This window comes from Dermacentor albipictus, chromosome 1, assembly GCF_038994185.2.
Source record: "Dermacentor albipictus isolate Rhodes 1998 colony chromosome 1, USDA_Dalb.pri_finalv2, whole genome shotgun sequence".
NCBI lineage: Eukaryota > Metazoa > Arthropoda > Arachnida > Ixodida > Ixodidae > Dermacentor > Dermacentor albipictus.
The window spans coordinates 64,351,784-64,374,040 of NC_091821.1; the positions used below are offsets into that span (position 1 = coordinate 64,351,784).

Below are 22,257 nucleotides of genomic sequence, written 5' to 3' on the forward strand. Positions count from 1 at the left end.
CTCACCAGTTCTTCTAATCTCACTTAGGCCAATGATATCCTAAGCAATGTCTGATAGTTGCTCAAAAAGTCCTGCTAAGCTAGCTTCACTCGACAGAGTTGGGGTGTTAAAGGTTGCCAGGGTCAGCTTCCATCGGCGGCCTATCCGGGTCCAGATATTCTTAGCACCCTCTGCTACGTTACAGGTCTGATCACCACCTTGGTCAGGTGCTCCGCAGCTGTTGGGGCTCAGGGCCACGGGTTATTTGGAGAAGTCACGAGGGAGGGAGTGGCCGAATACTGCACCAGGGAGGCGAATTACTGTTCTGGTGAGGGAGTGTCTACCAACGGAACGCCTTCGCAGCGGTCGTCATAGAGGCGTCAACCGGCGCCACGAGGACGCCAGCGAGCATGAGAAGCGCCGGAGCGGAACAAGTGGAGGAGGTGGTCATCGCCATGGCCATCGCCTACGCAGACTGCCACACGGTACTGAGTGACTCGAAACAGGCGGTGCGAACTTCGCCAAAGGCAAAATCTGCAGGGAGGCCGAGCGCGTACTGCGAGCGGCCAACAATCAAGGCAGAAAAGTAAGAATCAAGTGGTTCCCGGCGCACGCGGGCGGCGCGTTGGAACGCAATGAGAACCACAATGAGAACCGCACGCAGCGGCGCAAGTAACTAACCGCGTCCCGGCGACACACCGTCCTACTTGGTTCGGAGCCATGGACCACATGACGGACTACAATGACATCACGAAGGCCTACTGCCTGGCTCGCAGGACTCTCCCACCTCAGCACCCGAGGCTGAGTCGAGCGGAGGTGGTACTACTGAGACAGCTCCAGACCGGATCACTACCGAGCCCTGGACTGATTCATCGCATGTACCCTGAGACATACCCGACCGATAAGTGCAGGGTCTGCCGGAGGGAGACGGCAGATTACACGCACATATTGTGGGACTGCATCAAAAATCCAGAGGAAGCAAGATCAAGAGCGATCCCGCCGTGGATAGAGGCAACCGTGAAGAGCTATGACCAAGACCAACGGCTCTGGACCGTCCAGCAGGTCCTCGGGGCGCTCGAAGCGCAGGGACCCAGCGAGCCGACAACGGTGAGTTGAGGCTCGCGCCGAGTAACGGCAACCTCGTACAGGACGTAGGCCCTCGTCGAGGCGCGCGAGCACCCAACTGCAGGCACAATTAAAATTTGCTCCAATCCAATCCAATGTCTTTGTTGAAGCTGTACCTGGATTAGTATAGCCCCACTCACTCTCAGCATCTTTCGCTGGCGTCAGGCGTGACTCCAAGCCTGCAGGTGTAGTGAGGAGGGAAAATTCAAGCTCACCATCGTTAGAGTAAAAAAAAACACTTAGGTATTTATATTTCTTGACAATGATTATGACTTGCTGTTGAAAGGAAACCACGTTTTTACTTGCCTCCTCCTTAATGATCATAATTACTCCTTTGGAGAATTGCAGGAATTCTAATCATTGTCTGTGTTTTGTAATAAAATTAGGTGAACATGCTGAATTGAGTGACCTGTTGTGTGTACATTGTTTGTCAGTACTTGTTGTTGAGTTGCAAACTACAACTGTTGTTCCTATATCGTATTCATGTTCATAGGTCTAAATTTCAAAGGCTGATGTTCCTGTATATTATATTCTATATATCTTTATTATTGTTCTGTATTCTGTTTTTTTGTTATTATTTCTAGCCTTGTTTGTTACTATTGATGTAACCACTCCTGCTTGGGCCCGAATAGGGCCTGCAGTATTTGTAAATAAATAAATAAATAAAAAATAATTCCCGATTTCTCGGTGTTAAAATTAAGGGCTAAATATGTCGCTTTATTGCTAAACGTATTCGCAAGTCTCGGTAAATCGCTCGCAGTGTCCGCTAGTAACACTGTCGCCGCATGAATCAGCCCAATAACTCTCTGTGCGCCGTTTGCCCATTATGATTCACTCTTTTCCAGACGCTTTTTCTATGCATTTAACGTAAAACACGAACAAAAGTGGAGACCCCTTGCCTTAGTCTTCGGTTAAGTTCCACTAGTTCTTCCAATTTTCGGCCTTCCCATACGATTTGTACACGGCTGTCCCTATGTGTCTCCCACTGCATGCTCCACGAAATCGGCGTCTGTGCACTCTCGCTTGAGAATATCCCGTAGCAATGCCCTTTCTAAATTTTTGTAAGCACGCTTAATACTTACAAACGATATCCAAAAAGGTGTATTCTTAGCTATTGAAATCTCTACTCACGGAGTTAGTGAATAAGATTTTTTTCTCCAAAGATATTATCCTCTATCTCAGCGCACAGCGCCGCGAGGCGGAACGTCAGCGACATTCTGCGACTGCGGCGCTAACAATTATGATGGTCATAATGATAACCTTAAAAGCAGTGGCACGTAAACACTCATGGGGATAACTTCGAGAAGCACTTTGTTAGTGACTGTGTTGGTGCAGTGTGGGCGATCGGCTCTAGCTCCATTCAGACAGTTAGTATACACAGTCTAAAAAGTAATAAATGGCATCATTGATTGCACTCTCTATCCTTGAAAATGTTGGCCTTTACATGTCCGGAACATCACGCTATTAATTAATGTATTTCACATCAAAAATCACTAAAGCCTTAAGAAAAATGCCTTGAGAACCTTGTTAGTAATTCCGTTTCATTTCAGTATCCCAATGACCATTCCGAAAGTTAACATAGCTATTTGCGTATTTAGGTAGTTATCTTCGATGGTTTCTTCAAGATTTTTAATACGATTCTTTGCCTACTTCAGCTGTTTTAAGCCTGCCTGCCTGCCTGCCTGCCTGCCTGCCTGCCTGCCTGCCTGCCTATCTATCTATCTATCTATCTATCTATCTATCTATCTATCTATCTATCTATCTATCTATCTATCTATCTATCTATCTATCTATCTATCTATCTATCTATCTATCTATCTATCTATCTATCTATCTATCTATCTATCTATCTATCTATCTATCTATCTATCTATCTATCTATCTATCTATCTATCTATCTATCTATCTATCCTCCTTCATGATATCTTGCTGTCGTCATGCCCTCGTCGTCACGCCTTCTACCCCGACCCGGTGGCCCAAGCTCTCTAATAAATTCGGCGTATGGGCTCCTAGTCGTGATGCCGTCGTGGTGGTTGCCATCGCTATCATTACATTTTTTTCATCCGACACTCGTCACGCCGTCGCCGTCACCCCATCTTTGTCATACAGCCGTCATGAATTCGTTCTCCGCCGCTATAGTGATGATGTCGTGGTCGTTCAATCGTTGTCATTACGGCTTCTGGATCTGACACTTCACATGCTGTGGTCGCCATGCCTTCTACTCCAACCCAGTGATCGAAGTTATCTACTAGCTTGGGCCAATAGGTATGTGTTAGGGGTCTAAATTCCCTTGTGGTCGTTATCATTATCATTCCAGCGTTGCCGTCCGACTCTCGTTATCCCGTCGTCATGACAGAGTTTTTGTCACGCCACCATCTTCATGTTGTCATTTTATTGTTGTCATCACTTCAGCAACGTCATCCCATTGTCGTCATGTCCTCATTTTCATGCCGCTTTCGTCGTTCCATCGATATCAAACCTTTCTTCTTCATTGTATTGTTATCATACTGTCGCCATTCAAACGTTATTATGCCACCCTTTCGTTCGTTATCGTCAGACAGCCGCTATCACACCTCGACTAATCCTCAAGCCATATCGTAATGCTGTCGTAGCCATGTCATTATATTCACTCCAGCTTCGTCATCCGACTCTCGTCATGCCGTCTTCGTCATGGGGTCATCGTCATACCGGTTTCGTGATACAGACATTGTCACGCCGTTGTCATCATGCACTTGTCGTTATCCCATTGTACTCACGCCGTTATCATGCTATCGTCGTCATACATTGATCGTCGTGCATTCGTTGTCATACCATCGTTGGCATGGCTTTTTGGTTGTGCCATCGCCGTCATTTCCTTCATTCGGTTGACGGCATACCTTCGTCGTCACGATGTCGTCGTCGTACAAAACGTCACAGTCGTCATCATCTTATTGTTCTCATGTCGTCGTTTGGCCATTATCATAATTTAGCAATGGGAATCTCGTTGTCGTGAAGCCATTGTGATTATACGCCTTTGTCGTTTGGTCGATATCATTCCTTCTTCGTCATTCCATCGTCACTGCATCGGCGTCATAGAGTCGTCGTCATGCCTCCATGCTCGTGGGCCACCTTGGCAAGCGGGTTCCGTAGCAAAGTGGGATGATATCGGAGTATGTGACGTATAGCCGAAACAACAAAGATCCCAGAATAACCACTACGCGTGTTTATAAACGTGACATCAAGAATATGGTCTGGTGCTGTATTGTTCGTTTGCTATTCGCATTACCGTCGACAGAAACGCCTAATAAATGAACAATTGCGTGCTACTGAAAAGAAAATTGTTTTATAGCCTTTCCACGTAATCGTAAAAGTGGTTCCAAATACAGTTCAAAATAAACACAAGTTTACTCCGATTTTTAAAGCTGCAGATGCATATGTGTCGACTCCGCTTACAAGCGATGTCGGTCAGTGCTTGCAAGAGGGCAGCCGCTGTGGAAGCAGCTGATGAATTATACAAACCGTGTTTCCTTTACTTTTGCATATAGCGTGGCGAGTTAAATTGATGTCTCGGCTATGGAGGTGTACTTTCGATCCAGGAGTAATTTGTTTGCTGTAATCAAGCAGGGGAAACCATGAAAGAGCCGAACAAGGTGAACAATAATAATTTCACGTAGCTTCATTGAGTGGGGGCACAGGCTAATTGAATGTGAGGTGTTTCACATAGAATGTTCTTTAATTATCGCTTCATGTCCTGTTTGGAACTTTACGTTTATTACATGCAAATAAATCCGTTCTACCGTTGGCCCCGAGCCGCCAGAGCCAGAGCGATCAGCGATCAACCATCTTCAATGCCTTTGGTAGTGGGGTAGCCTCCGGATATTAAAAATACATTTGAGATTCGTTCGTGTTCAGCGCGTACAGGTGTTTGGCGTGGTGACTTTTCGCAGGTTTGTGTCGTCACCTGAGAGACAGGGAAAGAAGGCGCCGCGTGAAATATTTTGACAAATAACGAAGCGCTAATTTCAACAAAGGCGGAGAATCGGAAATAATTTTTCTCCTTTAATTTGTTTGGCCTAATCATGCATAATCAGTGCGTACTCGTGATTTTGAGGTGGCGAGTTTTCATGCCTTCATAGACGCTGCGTGACAGACAGGTGAAGCGGGCATGCCCCTTAAATTCTTCCCCAATCGCGGCAGGTTATTGGCGGAAACGGACTAGAAGCTGATCGGAGTAGCTTTAAGTTAGAGCGCCCTCGCTTCATTAAACGGTGCTCAAAGCAGACGGCAACTTCCCAATTGCATAATGAGGATACCCAACTGCAGTTTTCATACTTCAACAGCACAGAAAATAAGTATTAGTTTCGAGTGCACTCAGAAGGTGGATCAAAATGGGTCGCGAAGCTTCGGGTGAAGAGCGGTCCAGAACCAATTGTCACCGACACTAGCAAGTGTGGTTATATGAGCAGCGATTGAAGCGCGACTAGGTGAGGAGGGAACAAACATTGTTAAAGAACTGCTTTTTAATGAAAAAAATGCGGATCCCACGTACTGTGGGAATTGATGTAAGCGAAGCTTTCTATGCTTTTTGCTTTGGTTGACGATAATTAGCGCTGATGTTAACAGCGAATGTGTAATTTCATGATCGTTTAGTTCAATACTAGAGTAGTAAGTTGATATTAAACTTTACCTTGCATGTACCACTGCTGTTTGTCTGCGTAGTACGAAGAACACACAGGGAGCCGTGTTTGCTTGAGGCGTTGTGCGCCATTGTTCATAATCTCTGAGAGGGTTGAGCATTATTGCCTCACATGGCGAATCGCGTCGAGAGAAAAGTGTTAAACTTTAATTGAATTACGGGGTTGTACGTGCCAAAACCACGATCGAATTATGAGGCACGCCATAGTCGCGGACTCCAAATTAATTTTGACACCGTTGTGTACGTTCACCTAAATCTAAGTGTACTAGCCTTTTTGTATTTCGCTCTCGTCGAAATGCGGCTGCCACGATCGGAACTGAACGCATGACCTGGAGCAATGCCATAGCCGTCAATCTACCGCGGTGGGCACAGAAGTGTTGCTTCGACGTGCGACCACGTCCGTGGTGTCTCCTAGACCCTACGGTATTTCAACGCGATAGCGTTGAGGAGCTCGTGTCGCAGAAAAGCCGGTGTAGTCGGCGTAGGCGGCGTTGGCCGTGTGCGAAAAATCCCGGAAGGCAATTCATAAATAAAAACAACTTGCAAGAAGGGCTTGGCGGGAATCGAACGAGGGTCTCCGTAGTGTGAGACGGAGACGCTACCACTCAGCCATGAGTTCGAGGGTTCAAACGCGACAAAAGCGCCGCTAGTGAATGCGTTGTTGCCCTAGAAACGTGCCGTAGAAAGTTATACTGCGGTGTGTACCGGTAATTATGAGCATGTAAATTACTGACGTCGCAGTTAAAGAGTAGCGAAGTACGTTTCCGCTACATTTCTTCTGCGCTTGGTGCACACGCAGAGCCATCTTGCGGCAAACACAGAAGACCCCCTCCTCGCAATGTACGGCGTTGCCCCGACAGGTGGCGCGCCACTCTCCCGCTTCTCCCCTTCGTCTCGTTTGAGTGCATTGGGGCCGTGCGGTGACCGGTGCGAGGATGCCCCAATACCCTTGCGTTTAATAAGTTTTCTCGCTCTCTCCCCTTCCAACTTCCAGCGTGCGTCACTCGAACCCTGGTGTTTAGGCGACGCGGCTCCTCTTTCCGCTCACATCGCCATTCCTAGGTGCAGCGTCCGATGCGGGACGCCTGTGACGTGATCGCTGCGCCGTAGCTCGTCTGGTGAGAAAGAGTCCCCTGTGATGTGTGCCGGGCTGCTGGCGAGGAGTCATGGGTCTGCGGGGTGCTCCCAAGCGAGATAGAGGACGATCCCATCGAGGTGTCAGCCCCATGATCGCGTCCGCCTTCATGAAGCGTCGCGGCCCGGCTGTCCGTGCCGATCACGACGTTTGGCTCGCGTAGATCGTTTCTCCCTCCGAGACACCGATTTATTTGGTTCTTTCCGCTTGCTCAGGCGCACGTTTCGTTGCCGCGCCAAACGCTGCGTTGCTCGGCGCTCACCGCGTGATTGGTGGGTGCAAAGTCCGATGCGGGGCGCCTCGTAAGAGATCGCTGCGCCGTAGCGCGTTGTCTTACACCCCTTGGCGGGTCGACGGGAACGCTATCGCGTTCCACTCTTGAAGCCAAGGCTTAAGCGTCCTCCAATTTTTTAATGCGGCTTTGCGCCTTCAAGTCAGACGTCATTTGTCCGTTTGACAAATTTGATGGTGTCTATTTTTAGGAAATAGCAGAAGCCTACCGTACCGTACCTTCAGTTTGCCCGCAACCGCTCTTTCCTTACCTTCTCATGTATTTTCCCTCTCCCAACCTGTATGGGAAATGCGAGAGTGGCAAGGCTGTTATTCACTCGTTTCGCGACTGCGTCACTTCTACCCATTCTCTGCCTCCTCTCCTCTCAACTGTTCTATTCACGTACCCTCTGGAGTTGCAGGTGAGTAGAAATGTGAGCGCTGCAGTTTATGCAATGCTTTTGAGAGAGGTCTCGAATAATTACACATTGTAAAAATGTTTACACCTTTGAGGGTGTTTTCTTAATTGTCGCATGTGTAACAGCCTTACCGTTAGGGCCTTACAAAAGTTTAAGAGGCTGACAACGGAGCTCTAACTAGACGTGCAATGACAAAAAACGTAGCTGAAAACTATGTAATCATTCTGACAGCTATGGTGTTGGGCCTGTAAGCACGAGATCACGGAATCGAATCCCGGTCACGGCAGCCGCATTTCGATGGGGTGAAATGCCAAACCACCCGTCTACTTAGATTTAGGTGCACGTTAAAGAATCCGAGGTGGTCCAAATTTCCGGAGTCCCCCGCTACGTCGTGCCTCATAATCAGATCGTGCTTATGGCACGTAAAGCCCATAATTTAATTTTTTTTTAATTCTGGCAGCTCTGGGCGCACAGAAATATCCGACGAGACGGTTTTTCAGCGAGAGATATGAAACTCTCCTGTCGGATATTTCTGTGCGCCCAAGGCTATCAGAATTATTACATAATTTTCAACTACATCTTGTGTCATCGCACGTCTAGTTAGAGATCCGTTGTCGCCCTCTATAAAATTTTGTAAGGCTCTATCGGTAAGGGTGTTACCAGTGCGACAGGAAAGCAGACTTAAGGGTGTAAACATTTTTACAGTGCAGCTGTCAAGAGGATAATGTGGCGATGCCCATATAGCTCCAGAGCGTATTGTGCACATTCGACGCGGTTCAAATTCCCAAACGAGTTTCTCGCGTCGTCTTTTCTCTCTGTCGGGTTCCTGGCGGCACTGAGCAGCAGCAGCAGCAACAGCCGGGAAAGTCGAAGGAATTAAGAGGCAAAGAAAGCTCCGCTTTACAACAAGACCCAACTTTAATGTATTCGACGAAAATAAAATTTCTTCCTACCATGGTGGCTTAATGGCTGTGATGCTGGGCTGCTAAGCACAAGGTCGCGGGATCGAATCCCAGCCACGGCGGCCGCATTTCAATGGCGGCGAACTGCGAAAACACCCGTATACTTAGGTTTAGGTGCACTTTAAAGAACCCCGGGTGTTCGAAATTTCCAGACCCCCCCCCCCCCTACCCCTTACGGCGTGCCTCATAATCAGATAGTGGTTTCGGCACGCCATAATACCATACTACCCATAATTTACCCCATAATGTACACCATAATTTAAAAATTAAATTTTAGACAATTCTACATTATGCAGTGAGGAAAAAATAACTTTTTCTTAGCTTTATAGGTAAGAATAAACACCTGGGGCCCTATAACGTAAAACTATTCCAGTATGTTTTTGTTCCAATCTCCTGACGTCAAATTTGGTAACCGCCGACGCAAGCATCGGGCGGTGACCCACAGGGTTGTCTGAACAGACCAATCAAACGCTCTCCTGGATCATAGGAGGTCACTTTTGTTTGCTTGAAAAACGAATAACATTGCCTACATTGAGCGTCTTGTCGTATCTAATTGGATGACAAGAGGCGAGGAGCACACTCAAGTGGAGAGGGATTCAATTAACTGAAAATCGATAACCGGATGAAGCGGGTAGTGCCGGCGTCTGCGATTGGTGCGCTTTCCCTCACTTAGCTTGCGGTGGCTGGTCCAAAATCGCGGCGACATGCAACGGAAGCTTAAAAATGACACTACAACGAATCCTAAACAAAGAAATGTTGGCAGAACGAGGTCGTAAACGTGCCGAGAGTGTTCGAAAACGTTACACGGTCGCGCAGAAAGCTTTATTATACGCAAATAAACCTGGGTTCTCCAGCAGGTGCGAGTAGCCAGTGCCTGAGTGATTCGCGGCAGCCATCTTTTATTCCTTTCGGAACGCGGCAGCCTGCGGCTATTCAGAAGAATATTCAGTTTTGTTCGGCATATTAATGCATCTTTAACGCGTCCACGTCATTTTAATGCCATGTGTCTTCGCGGTCTTGTGATGTCGCTTGACCGGCAGATGAAGTGGGTGCAGCCCGAAAACTCTTGACCAATAGCGGAGGTATAATGCTGAGAAGGTGTCGAATCAGAAATAACTATTTTTCTTTTGTTCGGTCAAATCATGCATAATCAGTATGTACACGTCTTATCAGATGGGGAGCTATCGCGGTGTTCGTGACGTCGCGTGACAGACAGGCGTAGCGGGGGTGGTCCAAGAAAGTTCGATAAATCACGGAGGGCTGATTGCGGAATTGGAATTGTTTTACGTTATAGTGCACCTCGGCCTGTATTCGCAAAACGTTCTTACACTAAGAGCGTTCACCCCAGCCAATATTGGTGTAGGACATTTTATTAGCGAAGGTGATCAGCCAGTGAGAGACAGCACATACGAGCGAAAAGCTTTGGGAATTCGGCCACTGTTTTTTAGCGCTTGCTAATATAAGGGTGGTCACCCGCTATCAGTTGCAATGCAGTGCAGCTCGTGCAGTATGCAGAAAGGCACGCTCGTAAATTTCACCGGCTGCAATACGCCCCTTTCACAATTTGTGTTACTTTGCTTTGTCTTTGAGATATATGGTGGAGTTGCTCTTGCAAGTTGCGTTTCATCATGGGTTCAGTCAGAGGTAGGGAGTTATGGTCGCGATATAATTTTTCACATAGCTGCCTTCGTACGGCTGCGATGGCCGACGGGCTTGGCGTCCAAAAATGGGACGACTACTCAGTACCGAAAGCCTTTCTTCGGCTCAGAAGGAAGCGATGCCCCGTGCACGGGTGCGATCGCGACGCCCGTACGGCGGGCATTTCGTTGTGTCGCTTTCCGAACTTAAAGCTCGAAACGGCCATCGTGTCGAATTGTGGGACCCATTTGAAAATACTGCCAAAAGGCCGGCCACGAAAATAAGTTTCACTCATTTGACAACTTCAATGAAGTGTATGGTGTTTTTAACGGATATGACGTCACCTTATTTTTTGTTCAAGCCGTAAGTGCTCCCTCGTCACGCATATGGCGGTAAGCTCCATGGGCGCCGATGAACCGCCATGTTTGGAACGTATGGGCTTCTATGGAAGCTTCGCTACCAGGTATATTTATCTCGGCAGTCGTACCTAGTTATATCTAAGAAACATGGGTACATAGCTGTTTTAGGGCGCTATATAGTAAAGGAAAACGTAAAGTAAAGAATTCAGGCTCTTAAAGGAGCATACAAGTTTCAGGTGCAACTATGAACTCTTCTCTTTATGACGCAACCAGATAAAAAGACAGAAAAAAAGAAGAAAACAGAGACAATGAACTATACATGTAGTAAAGACGACAAGCCTCTTACACCGTATGGGCACCTTGTTTTCCCAAAAGGTGCGCCAGTTTTGCTTTATACATTCGTGGTGGTAAGCTCTTCTCTTGCCCAAGCGTCTGCCTTCGGTCGTCGCACGCCGTTTGTTTGTGAAGGAAAGGTCCTTCAAAAGTACGAACAAACCGACGTGCTCACTCTCCCATGTGCGAGAGCTTGCCATTTTGGCTCGCTCGACTCATTTCCCGGGAGCGAGCAACTGCTCCTTCTCGACCCGTGAATAATACAAAGAAGGCGCTTACACGTGCGTGAAAGTTTAATGCCACTTCCAGGGCCGAAAACAATCGCTCTCACAAAGGCAGAGCTGCTGAAAGTATGCAAACACCCGAACGCCTTCCCGGTCGCGTCGCGCGCGCAGGCTCCCTCTTTACCCTGAGGTTACGTCTCTCCACCGCATTTACAGTGCGTGGTGCACAGAGCCAGCCGAGCGGGCGTCGGGTATGACTGGCGTAAGATAGCTGCGTATACAAGCGCTGCATCGAGCAACCTTTTCCCAAACGTCTGAAGAGGCACTCTTTGTAACAGTATTTTTATTTGTCTTTTTTTTTCGTATGAAGCAGATACTAGTGTTTGGGAGTGTCTTAAATGATGGCCTCCCACGGACCCTGGTGCAGTCTAGTCTCTGTGGGCAATGGTGAAGCAGGCATGGCGCGACCTGACGCGGCCGTTACGGTTGTTCCGTTTCACCGACTTCAGGCCGTGGCTGTTGCTCGCAATCGCAGTGTGCGCCTTTGTGTTTCTCCTTGCGCTCGGGTGGAGGCGATATCGGGTTTTCCGACGACAAATGAACCTGCTCAAGGACATGCCGAAGGACTCTGGCCACTACATTGCCTCTGGAATCAGCAAAGTGCTCGCCGTCCTCCGCAATCCTATGGATCCAGCTGTCGGTAATGACGACCTGGCGAGCATTCGCAGGACGCTTACATTTCACTCACTAATCAGTGATCTATGTACAGCCATGTGATATGACCTATTCTATTTCCATGGTGCAACAAAGGCACTTGATGAATCGGGTTAGAGTGATAGGCAAATCTGTTGTAACTATAGGCCACCTTTAGTACGAAGTTCTAATTTCTCAGCTTGCACTATCGTAATTCTAGTTCTCAACTATCTCTTGCACTCAACCCGTCATGACACGTCACATACATTGCCGTTCTTTAAGGTTTTCATCCTTCTCATGCAGAAAATGTTACGAAAACTGTGCATTCATGTTTCTTTTTAATTTTTGAATAATACGTTTTTTTTTATTTACAAACAACTAATTAACCTTCAGTAGTCATATGAGGTTGCTTGAGGAAAGGAAGGCGTCGTAGACATAAGTGTGTTACTTTTACGTTTTTTTTTTCACATTGCAAACCTCTGCTTTCGACAAAGGTTACTTGTGCGCCATGTTGTAAACGCAATGTGTTAACCTGTCTTGACTTACCATGTCTAATCTCCTAAATAGAGCTGCCTTGATTTAAAAGTAAACGAACGAACTTCTTCGTTAACGAAGTTTCTCAAAATTTTTCAAACCGTAGCTTTCCTTACTTAGCCCATACCAGTTTCGCGTTCATCGGTGACCGGTCAATACTTCACCGGTCGATATTTCACCGTCCGTAATCTTTCCGGTTGTATATGTATATATACACACGCAACTGGAGTGTTTTGAATCTGACATCAGGTCGACATATTTTTTCCCCCTTTGCCACACTGAAGTCGCCAGGAGGGGATACCGCGTTAACTGTATATCTCTAATCCAGGCTGGCACCATCTTCTGGCACCAATTCTGGTGCACTTATTCCAAAGTTTTAGAGCACATTCCCTTCAGTAAACCAAAATACTTCATTCGACTTTGTTCGTTCAACAAAATGAATGGTGGACAAAGTGTAATTCCTCGAAACTGTCGTCTAGCTGTAAAAGACGAAGCTCGTTAAGAGACCTCGTGGTCTTCCACCGCAAGTTTTTCCCGACGCAGAATAGCAGGCCGAGCGTAGTCTAAGGGCATCGTTTGCGGCCCATTCTTCCTGACCCGCTTCGCGACCTACCACCCCTTTCTCCGGAAATGGGGGGAGTGAGGTCGCGGCTCCCAACTTAGAAACCACTACATTAGCGATTACTTTAACAGTGACTGTCATGTACAGGCACGCCGTGCCGACCGGACAGTTATATCGGCCAGAGATGCCCAGTCGCTCAAACAGCATTAAATCACAAAAAAAGAACACAAGGACAGTACAAACTACCATGACGAAGCGATCTGCGTCTTTAATACTGTGCGCGTGTTTCTTTTGCGCTAAAATCTCAAATGGAACACGAACATGCCAAAATTTACGTTCCTTCAAACATCACACCAGTTAATTCGATTTGTTTAGGCTAGTTTACAGAATTCCCGGGTTGCTTTTCTAACGCGTGTACCGGTCGTATGCGCCGTATATATACTGTGTGGAGGGATAAAGGCAGATTCGGGAACAAACTGGCACTTCTTTGTTGTGTTCCTTCTGAGGCAATATTTGTGAAACATTGGACATTTGTTCGCAATCTTCTAAAAAAGAAACGCCGAGACAATTATTTTCTACCTGAATATTCTTTTTTTATCCTGCAACGTTTGATCTGCGCAAATTTCGTGGAAGCCTCGGAGAGCTTCAAACAAGTTCTAGGAGGCTCGTTCATGTGGGAAAGTGCACGCCGCGTGCAATGACATTCTCGCAATATATGCGCTTATGCACAGCACTGCGCAACTGGCCTTTGTTTTCGCTTTGTCTGGACCGACTTTTGTAGAACGCCCGCTTCGGCTGCGGGAGTTTGTGGGTTCGATTCCCACCGCCGCGGTGCACTCACTGGTTCTCAAATGGGCACAAGTGTACCGCGGCCTATAGCGTCCGGCTTTCTTCAGGGGTGATACGCTTGAGAAAAGGAGCCTGCGCCCTAAATTCCTGTCGAAACCCTCGCGAGCACAAAAAAAAATAAGTGATGTTTTGGCCGCTCCCACGGCGTCCATTTCCCATGTGGCTCTTCAAATGTACCTATTGAGGTGGGGACGCCTTCGGATTGCAGACAAACACCCCTTTCCAAGCGCTGAGGTCCCATAACAGCCGTGCGCGAGGCCGGGAGCGCTCCTACCTATTTTACCGGTATAGGTACCCGGTGGCAGCATTTGCCTCCCACAGCCGCAGCGGAGGTTCTTCAAGAGGGCCGTGTGTGGTTGGACAATCAGGCGCCCATATACAACTCGTAAATTTTTAGTGGGCCCTCTAGTCGAGATCTGAACCCCCATGAGGGCCGAGCACCAGGCCAGGAAACATCTCTACCCATTAGAAAATACCGGTGGGCTTCCGACGGTGCCGAGATTTGGACTCGGTAGCTCTCGCATACGAGGCGAATGCTGTACCGCTAGGCCACCGCTGCGGTGATCCACACACAGTGTACGATCGAAAAACGCATTGAAAAATAAAAAAAAAATCTTGGAGCAATAATAACGCCATGATATCGAATATGGCTCTAGATTTACACTGATACCGATACATAAAAAATATGGAGATACAACACAAAGGAATGTTGCAATCCACGTGATGCGAAACTTCTGCCAAGTGGTATATATAATTAATCGTATATAACTACAACTGTGTATATGTTCATCGTATACGTAGCGTGCAACTTTATACTATATTTACGTTTATTCACCTCAAAGGTCACAAGTTTAATATCATGCAACATTCATGTTTATGGACTAGACCGCTCAAAGAGTATGATGAAATGCAAACACCAGATTGGGCGGATGCACAGTGTGAAACATTTACGCAGTGGTGTCACGAGGACGAAAGTGATGTATGATGCTTGTCGAGGGAAGAATGGTATGACAGGTGTAAGCACAGGGTATTACTACATATACATTGTGAGCGCGACACATGCCTCACTTTTTTCCTCTTCATCATCTCTACATATCATCATCCATTGTACACTTTGCTCATTTGCATAAATCATCATGAGCTGCAAAGCTTCATCTTCCTGTGGCGGCATGATCTCGGCTGGAATAAAGTGGTTCCTTATAATATTGCTACATTTAGAATTATGTACGTTTGTGCTACAGTGGCATGTGCCCATTCTGGAGGATTGGCTAAAACTTGGCACACACCCAGTGACGCATAACGGTGACTCAATCAAAGAAAATCCAGCAAATCAAAGGATCCGCTGGTTACAGTTAGGGACCTTCGTTTTCGGGTAAAATCTCGTGAGTCCCACTTTTCGCATACCGATCAAAATTAATTAAAGTGCTTTGGAACTTGGTTTCTCGCACAAGTTTGCACTTTAGTAAAAGATAAGAAATACGGGTGCTAGAAAACAAATGAACCCTGCCCAACGTTTGTGTTAAAGAGGTCAAGCGTATCATATTCTTAACATCAGTATTCTAGAAACTCGTATATGCCTCGTTTTTGCCACCCCTCAAGCAAAAATACGCATATATAAGTGAAGTCAAGTCAAGTCAGTTTTATTTACATCATTATGATGTGGGTAGGCTCAGGCAAAAAGCGAACGGTTTTCGCTTGAAGAAGCCCGAGCCCCCCTACATGGCGTACAGCAAGGTCAAAAGTTTTAAAAAAGTACAAAATCCACACACACTACGCAACAGAATACAAGAAATTCAGAACAGTTGATATAAACTCTTGGTACGTGCTTACTGTTACACAATGCATAGGTGTTCACAGAGATGAAAATGTCCTTCCTATCACACTTTAACGCAAAGGGAATACAGCGGAGCAATTCAGAAAAATCGTTATTAGTGAAATTCAGAACAATCGATGTAAACTCGTCGTACATGCTCATTAATACACAATGCATAGGTGTTAACAGAGATGCAAATGTCATTCGTGTCAGACTTTAATGCAAAGGGAATACAGCGGCTTACAAAAAATGATTTCTTAGTGTTTGTGTACTATGTGTTTCAAGAGAAAAACGTTCAAATATGAATTTATTTAGTAACCTTGGAACTGCATGACGCATCATCTGTCGACCATGTTCTGTACGGCAAAAGGGAATGGTCCAACGTTCGTGTTTTCGAAACGAGTATGGCGTTGAGTTTGCTTCGAGGGATGACAATGCTGTCAAGAAGTTGTCATTGTGAAGAATTGATTTTTTAAATCTTACGGCTAAGAAAAATTCGTATAGCTTATGAACGGGTATGATTTTGAATTGCTTAAACAATTCTTCGGTGTGTGCGAGATAGTCAACATTTGCTATGTAGCGTACTGCTTTCTTTTGCAGCATGTGTATTTTGTGCAGGTTAGTTTGAGTAGTAGTGACCCAAACAAGGAAACACTAGTTAACATATGACATGAATAATGTGTTGTATATTATTAATTTAATCGATACAGGTAGATAGGAGCGAAATTTTGCGAGCATTCCGACGCACTTTGATAAATTGGTTAAAGTGGAGCTAATATGAGGGTCCCAGCTCATGTTCTTGTTAAAGAAAATTCCTAGTGTTTTTACTGTGTCTACTACCTCTATAATAGAATTGTCTATTTTTAGCCTAATGTCTGATGTAACGATGCTCTGCCGGTAATGAAAAAGTACCGCTTTTGTTTTCTTACTATTTATTATCAAGGAATTTGCTTCGCTCCATGATTTCAACTTTTCTAATACGCTGTTTACGCTTGAAATGAGCAATGGAATTTTATTACCCCTAAACAAGAGACTCGTATCGTCTGCATACAGAAGATATTGTGGAAGGTTGCTGATATCTGTTATGTCGTTTATGTATATAATAAACAGTAGCGGTCCTAAGATACTTCCTTGTGGAACTCCAGTGGTGATTGGTTGAAGGGTTGAAACATGCTGATCTATTTTTACACATTGATATCGATGCTGCAAGTAGGACTTTAGTAGACAAGCTGCAGTGCCACGGATTCCATATCTTTCTAGCTTAGTGAGTAGTATTTGATGGTTTAGGCGATCAAAAGCCTTCGAGAAATCCACAAAAACACCTATGCATATATCTCCCTGTTTTCAAGTGCCTCGAGGATTATCTCTTTTTGCATTAGTAAGGCTGTTTCAGTGGACCTGTTTGGGCGGAAACCATGTTGTGAGGGATTAATGAGGTTAAGCTTATTGCAAAAGTTCGTGAGTCTTTTATGAATTACTCTCTCTAGGCCCTTAGAAAAAATCGGCAGAATAGAAATAGGTTGATAGTTGGACATATCGTTTTTATTGCCACCCTTGAAAAGTACAATTACTTTGGAGATTTGCATTAATTTGGGGAAGCAACCTGTTGATAACGCCAGATTATATATATAAGTCAGTAGGGGGGCAATAAGATACAAATATGATATATTCAGCGCCTGCCGGAGTTGAGTGAACGAAAGCTTGTTTTTTTCTAGTAGCGGTATTTAGATGAATACGACAATAACGCATTGTATTGAATTTCACGAGCGCCGTAAATATTTAAACAGTGGTAGTGCACGAAGCGAATCCGTGTAGCGCTGTCGTTGCTCTGCATTGCAAACGGTAGCTGTGACGTTTCGAGGGACCAACTAGGTCACGTTCAAAGAGAACTTCATGGCTGATTAGTCTATTTCGTATGCCATGGATTTTGTGGCAAGGGGTATATTGCGAACCACTGAAATAATGCGACAACAGAAAAGGGCGAAAGGCCCCACAGGTTCCCCCTATAGATGGGCACAGGAAGGCTTCCATTGCATAAGATAATGTATGTCATAATGATATGATCTCATATGCATATGATAATATACGTTATAAACGGCTCGTAAAATGAATAAAATGAATTTATTGCAATTAACCAATTCTAGCCGATGAGTTTGCAAAACCTATCCACTTGAATTTCAAGGAGGAGACCAGTGTAGAGATATTAATTCACAAAGTGTGGAACGAAATACATCGGCGTTCCAGCTGCTTCGTGCTTCAATCCATAAAATAGCGTTTTGATAAAAAAACAAGTGGAACAACTGTACAATTTCAAGGCGAGTTTGATGGTGGATATCTTCAAACTGGTGCCATTCTAGAGATTCCTTTCAACTGGGCACGCCTTGACAACTGACCGGCTACAACTGGTAAATTGCCATGTCTGCCAGGATGTAATAATTAATGAGTTAATTAGTAATTTTTGTTAATTATTTGTGTTTCGATTTCTCGTGCAAGTAATGTCCACCTCTCAGAATATTCCAGCTCAAGGACTAGAATTTTCTTATCTGCAACAGGCGATATTTGAAAATTCGGATCACACTGTTCTGATCACCCTGTATAGAAACATAATGTATCGCCACCGTCGAAACGCGTTATGTATGAGGTGTGTAAGGCAGCGGGATTCCTCTTTCGCGCTTTATTAAGAGCAATCTGCGATATATAGCGCCGCCGCGGTGAAGACTGCGCGTGGCCTCCAAAATGCATGGCGTGCCGGACCGCGTATAAGGAAAACATATCTCTGGGCGCCGGGGAGTGGGGGGGGGCAGGGCGGGGAGGGGCAGTGCCTCTTAAATAGCAGGCCTGTGCACTCCGATTTGTGACGTCATGCTACTTGGACCGAAATTTCCATTGCGAAGCCCAGCGTGACGAAGGCGATGACGCCAAAATCACAGCGGCTCGATCGGGAGCGTCCCCACTAGATTCTATGGCAGTCGGGCAAGGTAGCATGACGTCTCGGATCGAAGTGCACCGGCCTTGTGCTATCTAGGAGGTATTGGGAGGAGGGGGGGGGGGGGGTCAGAGCTGCGCGCCTATTGGCTCTCGCCGCAGGCCACTTCCGCTAGCATGGCGGCACCCAAGGCTGCGCCTTCCGACGTTGCCTCCGAGATTTAAGTTTGTTTAAGCCCCGACGCTAGGCTGCCGCCGCGGCAAACGCGATGCAGCAATGGGCACTGATGCCCATTTGGTGATAGGAGCACGCATCACTTGCATTGCGGTGAATCCGAGGCACGTGAACGCAACTTGAAATGCCGAAAGCCACATCGCTCCGTTTTCAACGACGCTGAAAACGCATTCATGCGGAACGCGGACAGGCGCCACATCGAAAAGGATGGAGATGGCGGCGGCACAATTATGTACCCATAAAACAGCCGATTCTTTATAGCACGAGCTTCTTTAACAGGTCCGGCGATATCTGTGCTGCTGGCAACTGCGTACATCACTGCACCCATATATAGGCAGTTTGACCGATGACAAAAAAAGGCCTGTCAATAGCAAAATCTACTGATTCCATGCATCTAAATTATTCTTGGAAACGGCAATGGTGTCCTAACCGGCAATATTCGAAGTATTATTCACAAATCTTCGTTGCCGTATTACAACGCTTAATTTTTACTTGCACGGATCTGGTCTGGTGGTATCACCTTTTTGCTACCTCTGCAATTAGTCGGAATCCGGAATCCATCGATCATTCTTTATTATCGTGTCGGTGGTTTTCTACTCTTCGAAAACGATGTCGCGAAATTCCGCTTTGAAATCTAGGACTGCCTTTAGGCAGTACTGTTATGCTCACCTTGTAGCAACGTTATTAGGACACAGCCACAGGAACGTCTGCCTAGAGAGAGAGAGAGAGAGAAAATGATAAATGTAAGGTAAGGAGGTTAACCAGGACTGAGCCCGGTTGGCTACTATACACTAGGGAAAGGGAAAGGGGAACGGAAAGATTAAAGGAAGGAAAAGTCCACTGGGGTTATCAGTCGGTCACTCAGCCGGATCACAGACGCTGACTCAATCCGGTATCTTTCAAATATCGCAGCAGCACTTTTGTGGCCTTTTGTAGCTGCGATATGCGAGGCCATGGTCCCAAGATCTTATTCAAGGTGAACGGCTTTCTATCTAGCTGATTGAGAGTTGTGCAGAGGTCTTGCCTTTCATCTTCAAAAGATGGGAAGTAGCACAGTAGGTGTTCTATGGTTTCCTCGACACCGCAGGCATTGCACTCGGCGCTATCAGCCATTCCAATCAAAAATGCATAGGCATTGGCGAATGCGACGCCCAAACATAAGCGGCACAGCACTGTTTCCTCATTTCGCGGAAGACCTGGTAACAGCCGCAGTTGCATAGAAGGATCGAGGGAATGCAATCGATGTTGAGTGAATTCAGGTGTGCGCCACTTCTCCAATGTCAGAGTGCGCTAGCTTGCGTAAGCGTTGGGCTGCGTCGGTCCGCGATAAAGGTATAGAAACAAGGGTTGCTCCTTCGTGTGCTTTCCTAGCAGCTTCGTCAGCGAGGTCGTTACCGGAGATACCGCAATGACCAGGCAGCCACTGAAACACGACGTCGTGTCCTTTCGTGATCATGTGATGGTACATTTCTCGTATCTCCGATATCAGTTGTTCACATGACCCGCGACGAAGAGATGACAGAAGACATTGTAAGGCCGCCTTCGAGTCGCAGAATATTGCCCACTGATTAGCCGGTTGGCTATTAATATAATCAACGGCACCTCGGAGGGCAACAAGCTCCGAACCGATCAATGTTGTCAAGTGAGAAATCTTGTATTAGATGCTTAGTGATCGTGATGGTATAACCACTGCGCTGGTGGAGCTGGTCTGAGTGGAAGAGCCATCCGTATATATGTGGACTCGATCAAAGTAGAAAGTGTGCAAACAATCCAGAGCTGCTTGCTTCAAGGCCAAGGTAGGCAGGTCGGACTTCTTTCTTATCCCTGGAACCGTAAGACGCACTTTAGGGGTTTTTAAACACCACAAAGCTGAGGTTGAACGTGCTGAGGGTGTGAAGCCCGATGGTAAGGAGGCACGATGGATGCTGACCTTGTTGGAGAAGGACGCCTGTGGTCGTTGTTCTGGCAGGCACGCAAGAGAGCTTGACTGCATCCGTGAAACATGACGAACATGCGCTCTAAGCGTTTCGGTGCTAATGTAAGTCGTGATCGGATGGTCTTGAGCCATTATAATGGTTCCAGCTGTTGAGGCGCTGCGCGGAAGGCCTAGGCAAACACGTAGCGGCTGCGCCTGCACGCTCTGAAGTTCTCGAAGATTTGACTTGCATGTTTTAGCAAGCACCGGAGAGCTATAGCGAAGGAATCCGATGAAAAGTACCATTTTTTATTTCCTATGGGACACAAAAGGCTGCCTTATTAATATTTCGTAGTTTCCATATTTGATTTACTTCTACTTCATTTTAGAAGATTCAAAAATTCAGAACTAAAATTTACACTTAAAATACGATTAATATTTTTGAAAATTTAACTTGGGGTGCTATAACGTAAAGCTATTCCAAACTTTTCTATTCCAATTCTGCAATCAGCCCTCCGCGATAGGTCAAAAACTTTTTTGGACCACTCACACTTGACCTGTCGATCACGTGACGGCACGAAAACCGTAATAGCTCCCCATGTAATATGACGTGTACACACTGATTATGCACGATTTTACCGAACAAAAGAAATATAGTTATTTCTGATTCGACGCCTTTTCGCCATTAGCCCTCGGCTATTGGTGAAACATTTTCGGACTGCGTCCGCTTCACCTGCCTGTCATGCGACGTCACAAAACTCATCGCGTCAAAGTGACGTGTACGCGTTTAAGATGCATTAATGTGCCGAACAAAATTGAATTTCTTCTGAACTGCCGCAGGTTGCCCCGTTCCGAAAAGAATAGAAGATGGCTGCCAGTGATCGCTCGGGCACTGGCTACTTGCACCTGCTAGAGAGCATGGGTTTATTTGCGTATAATAAACCTTCTTGCACGGCCGTATAACGTTCTCGAGCACTTTCAGCACGTTTGCAACCTTGGGCCCTATAACGTAAAACTATTCCAATATGTTTCTATTCCAATCTCCTGACGTCATATTTGCGTAACCACCAACGCAAGCACCGGGCGGTCACCCGCAGGGTTGTCTGAACAGACCAATCAAACGCTCTCCTCGTTCATAGGAGGTCGCTTTTATTTGCTTGAAAAACGAATAACATTGCCTACACTGAGCGGCTTGTTGTATCTAATTGGCTGACAAGAGGCGAGGAGAATGCTCAAGTGGAGAGAAATTCGATGTCGCCGAGCCACTGCACTGAAAGTCGATAACCGGATGAAGAGGGTGGTGCCGGCGTCTACGATTGGCCGGCTTTCCCTTACATAGCTTGCGGTGGCTGGTCGAAAATCGCGGCGGCATGCAACGGAAACTCAAGAATGGCGCTAAAACGGACCCTCAGCAAAGAAGAGTTGGCAGAATGAGGTGGTAAACGTGCCGAAAGGGCTCGAAAACGTTACACGGCCACGCAAGAAGTTTTATTATACGCAAATACACTCATGCTCTCCGGCAGGTGCGAGTAGCCAGCGTCTAAGCGATCGGCGGCAGCCATCTTTTATTCCTTACGGAGCGGGCCAGCCTGCGGCTATTCCGAATATAATT

At 46.3% G+C, this 22,257-nt stretch overlaps 1 protein-coding gene across 1 annotated transcript in view; it reads left to right on the top strand.

Moving 5' to 3' along the window:
- Positions 1 to 699: 699 nt before the first annotated feature.
- LOC135912464 (cytochrome P450 4C1-like) overlaps positions 700 to 22,257 on the top strand; it is a 93,334-nt gene continuing 71,776 nt past the window's right edge. Inside the window, exons 1-2 of the mRNA XM_070534441.1 lie at positions 700 to 1,086; positions 11,576 to 11,819. Of these exons, the coding sequence (XP_070390542.1) occupies positions 700 to 1,086; positions 11,576 to 11,819 (631 nt within the window). The remainder of the gene's footprint in view (positions 1,087 to 11,575; positions 11,820 to 22,257) is intronic.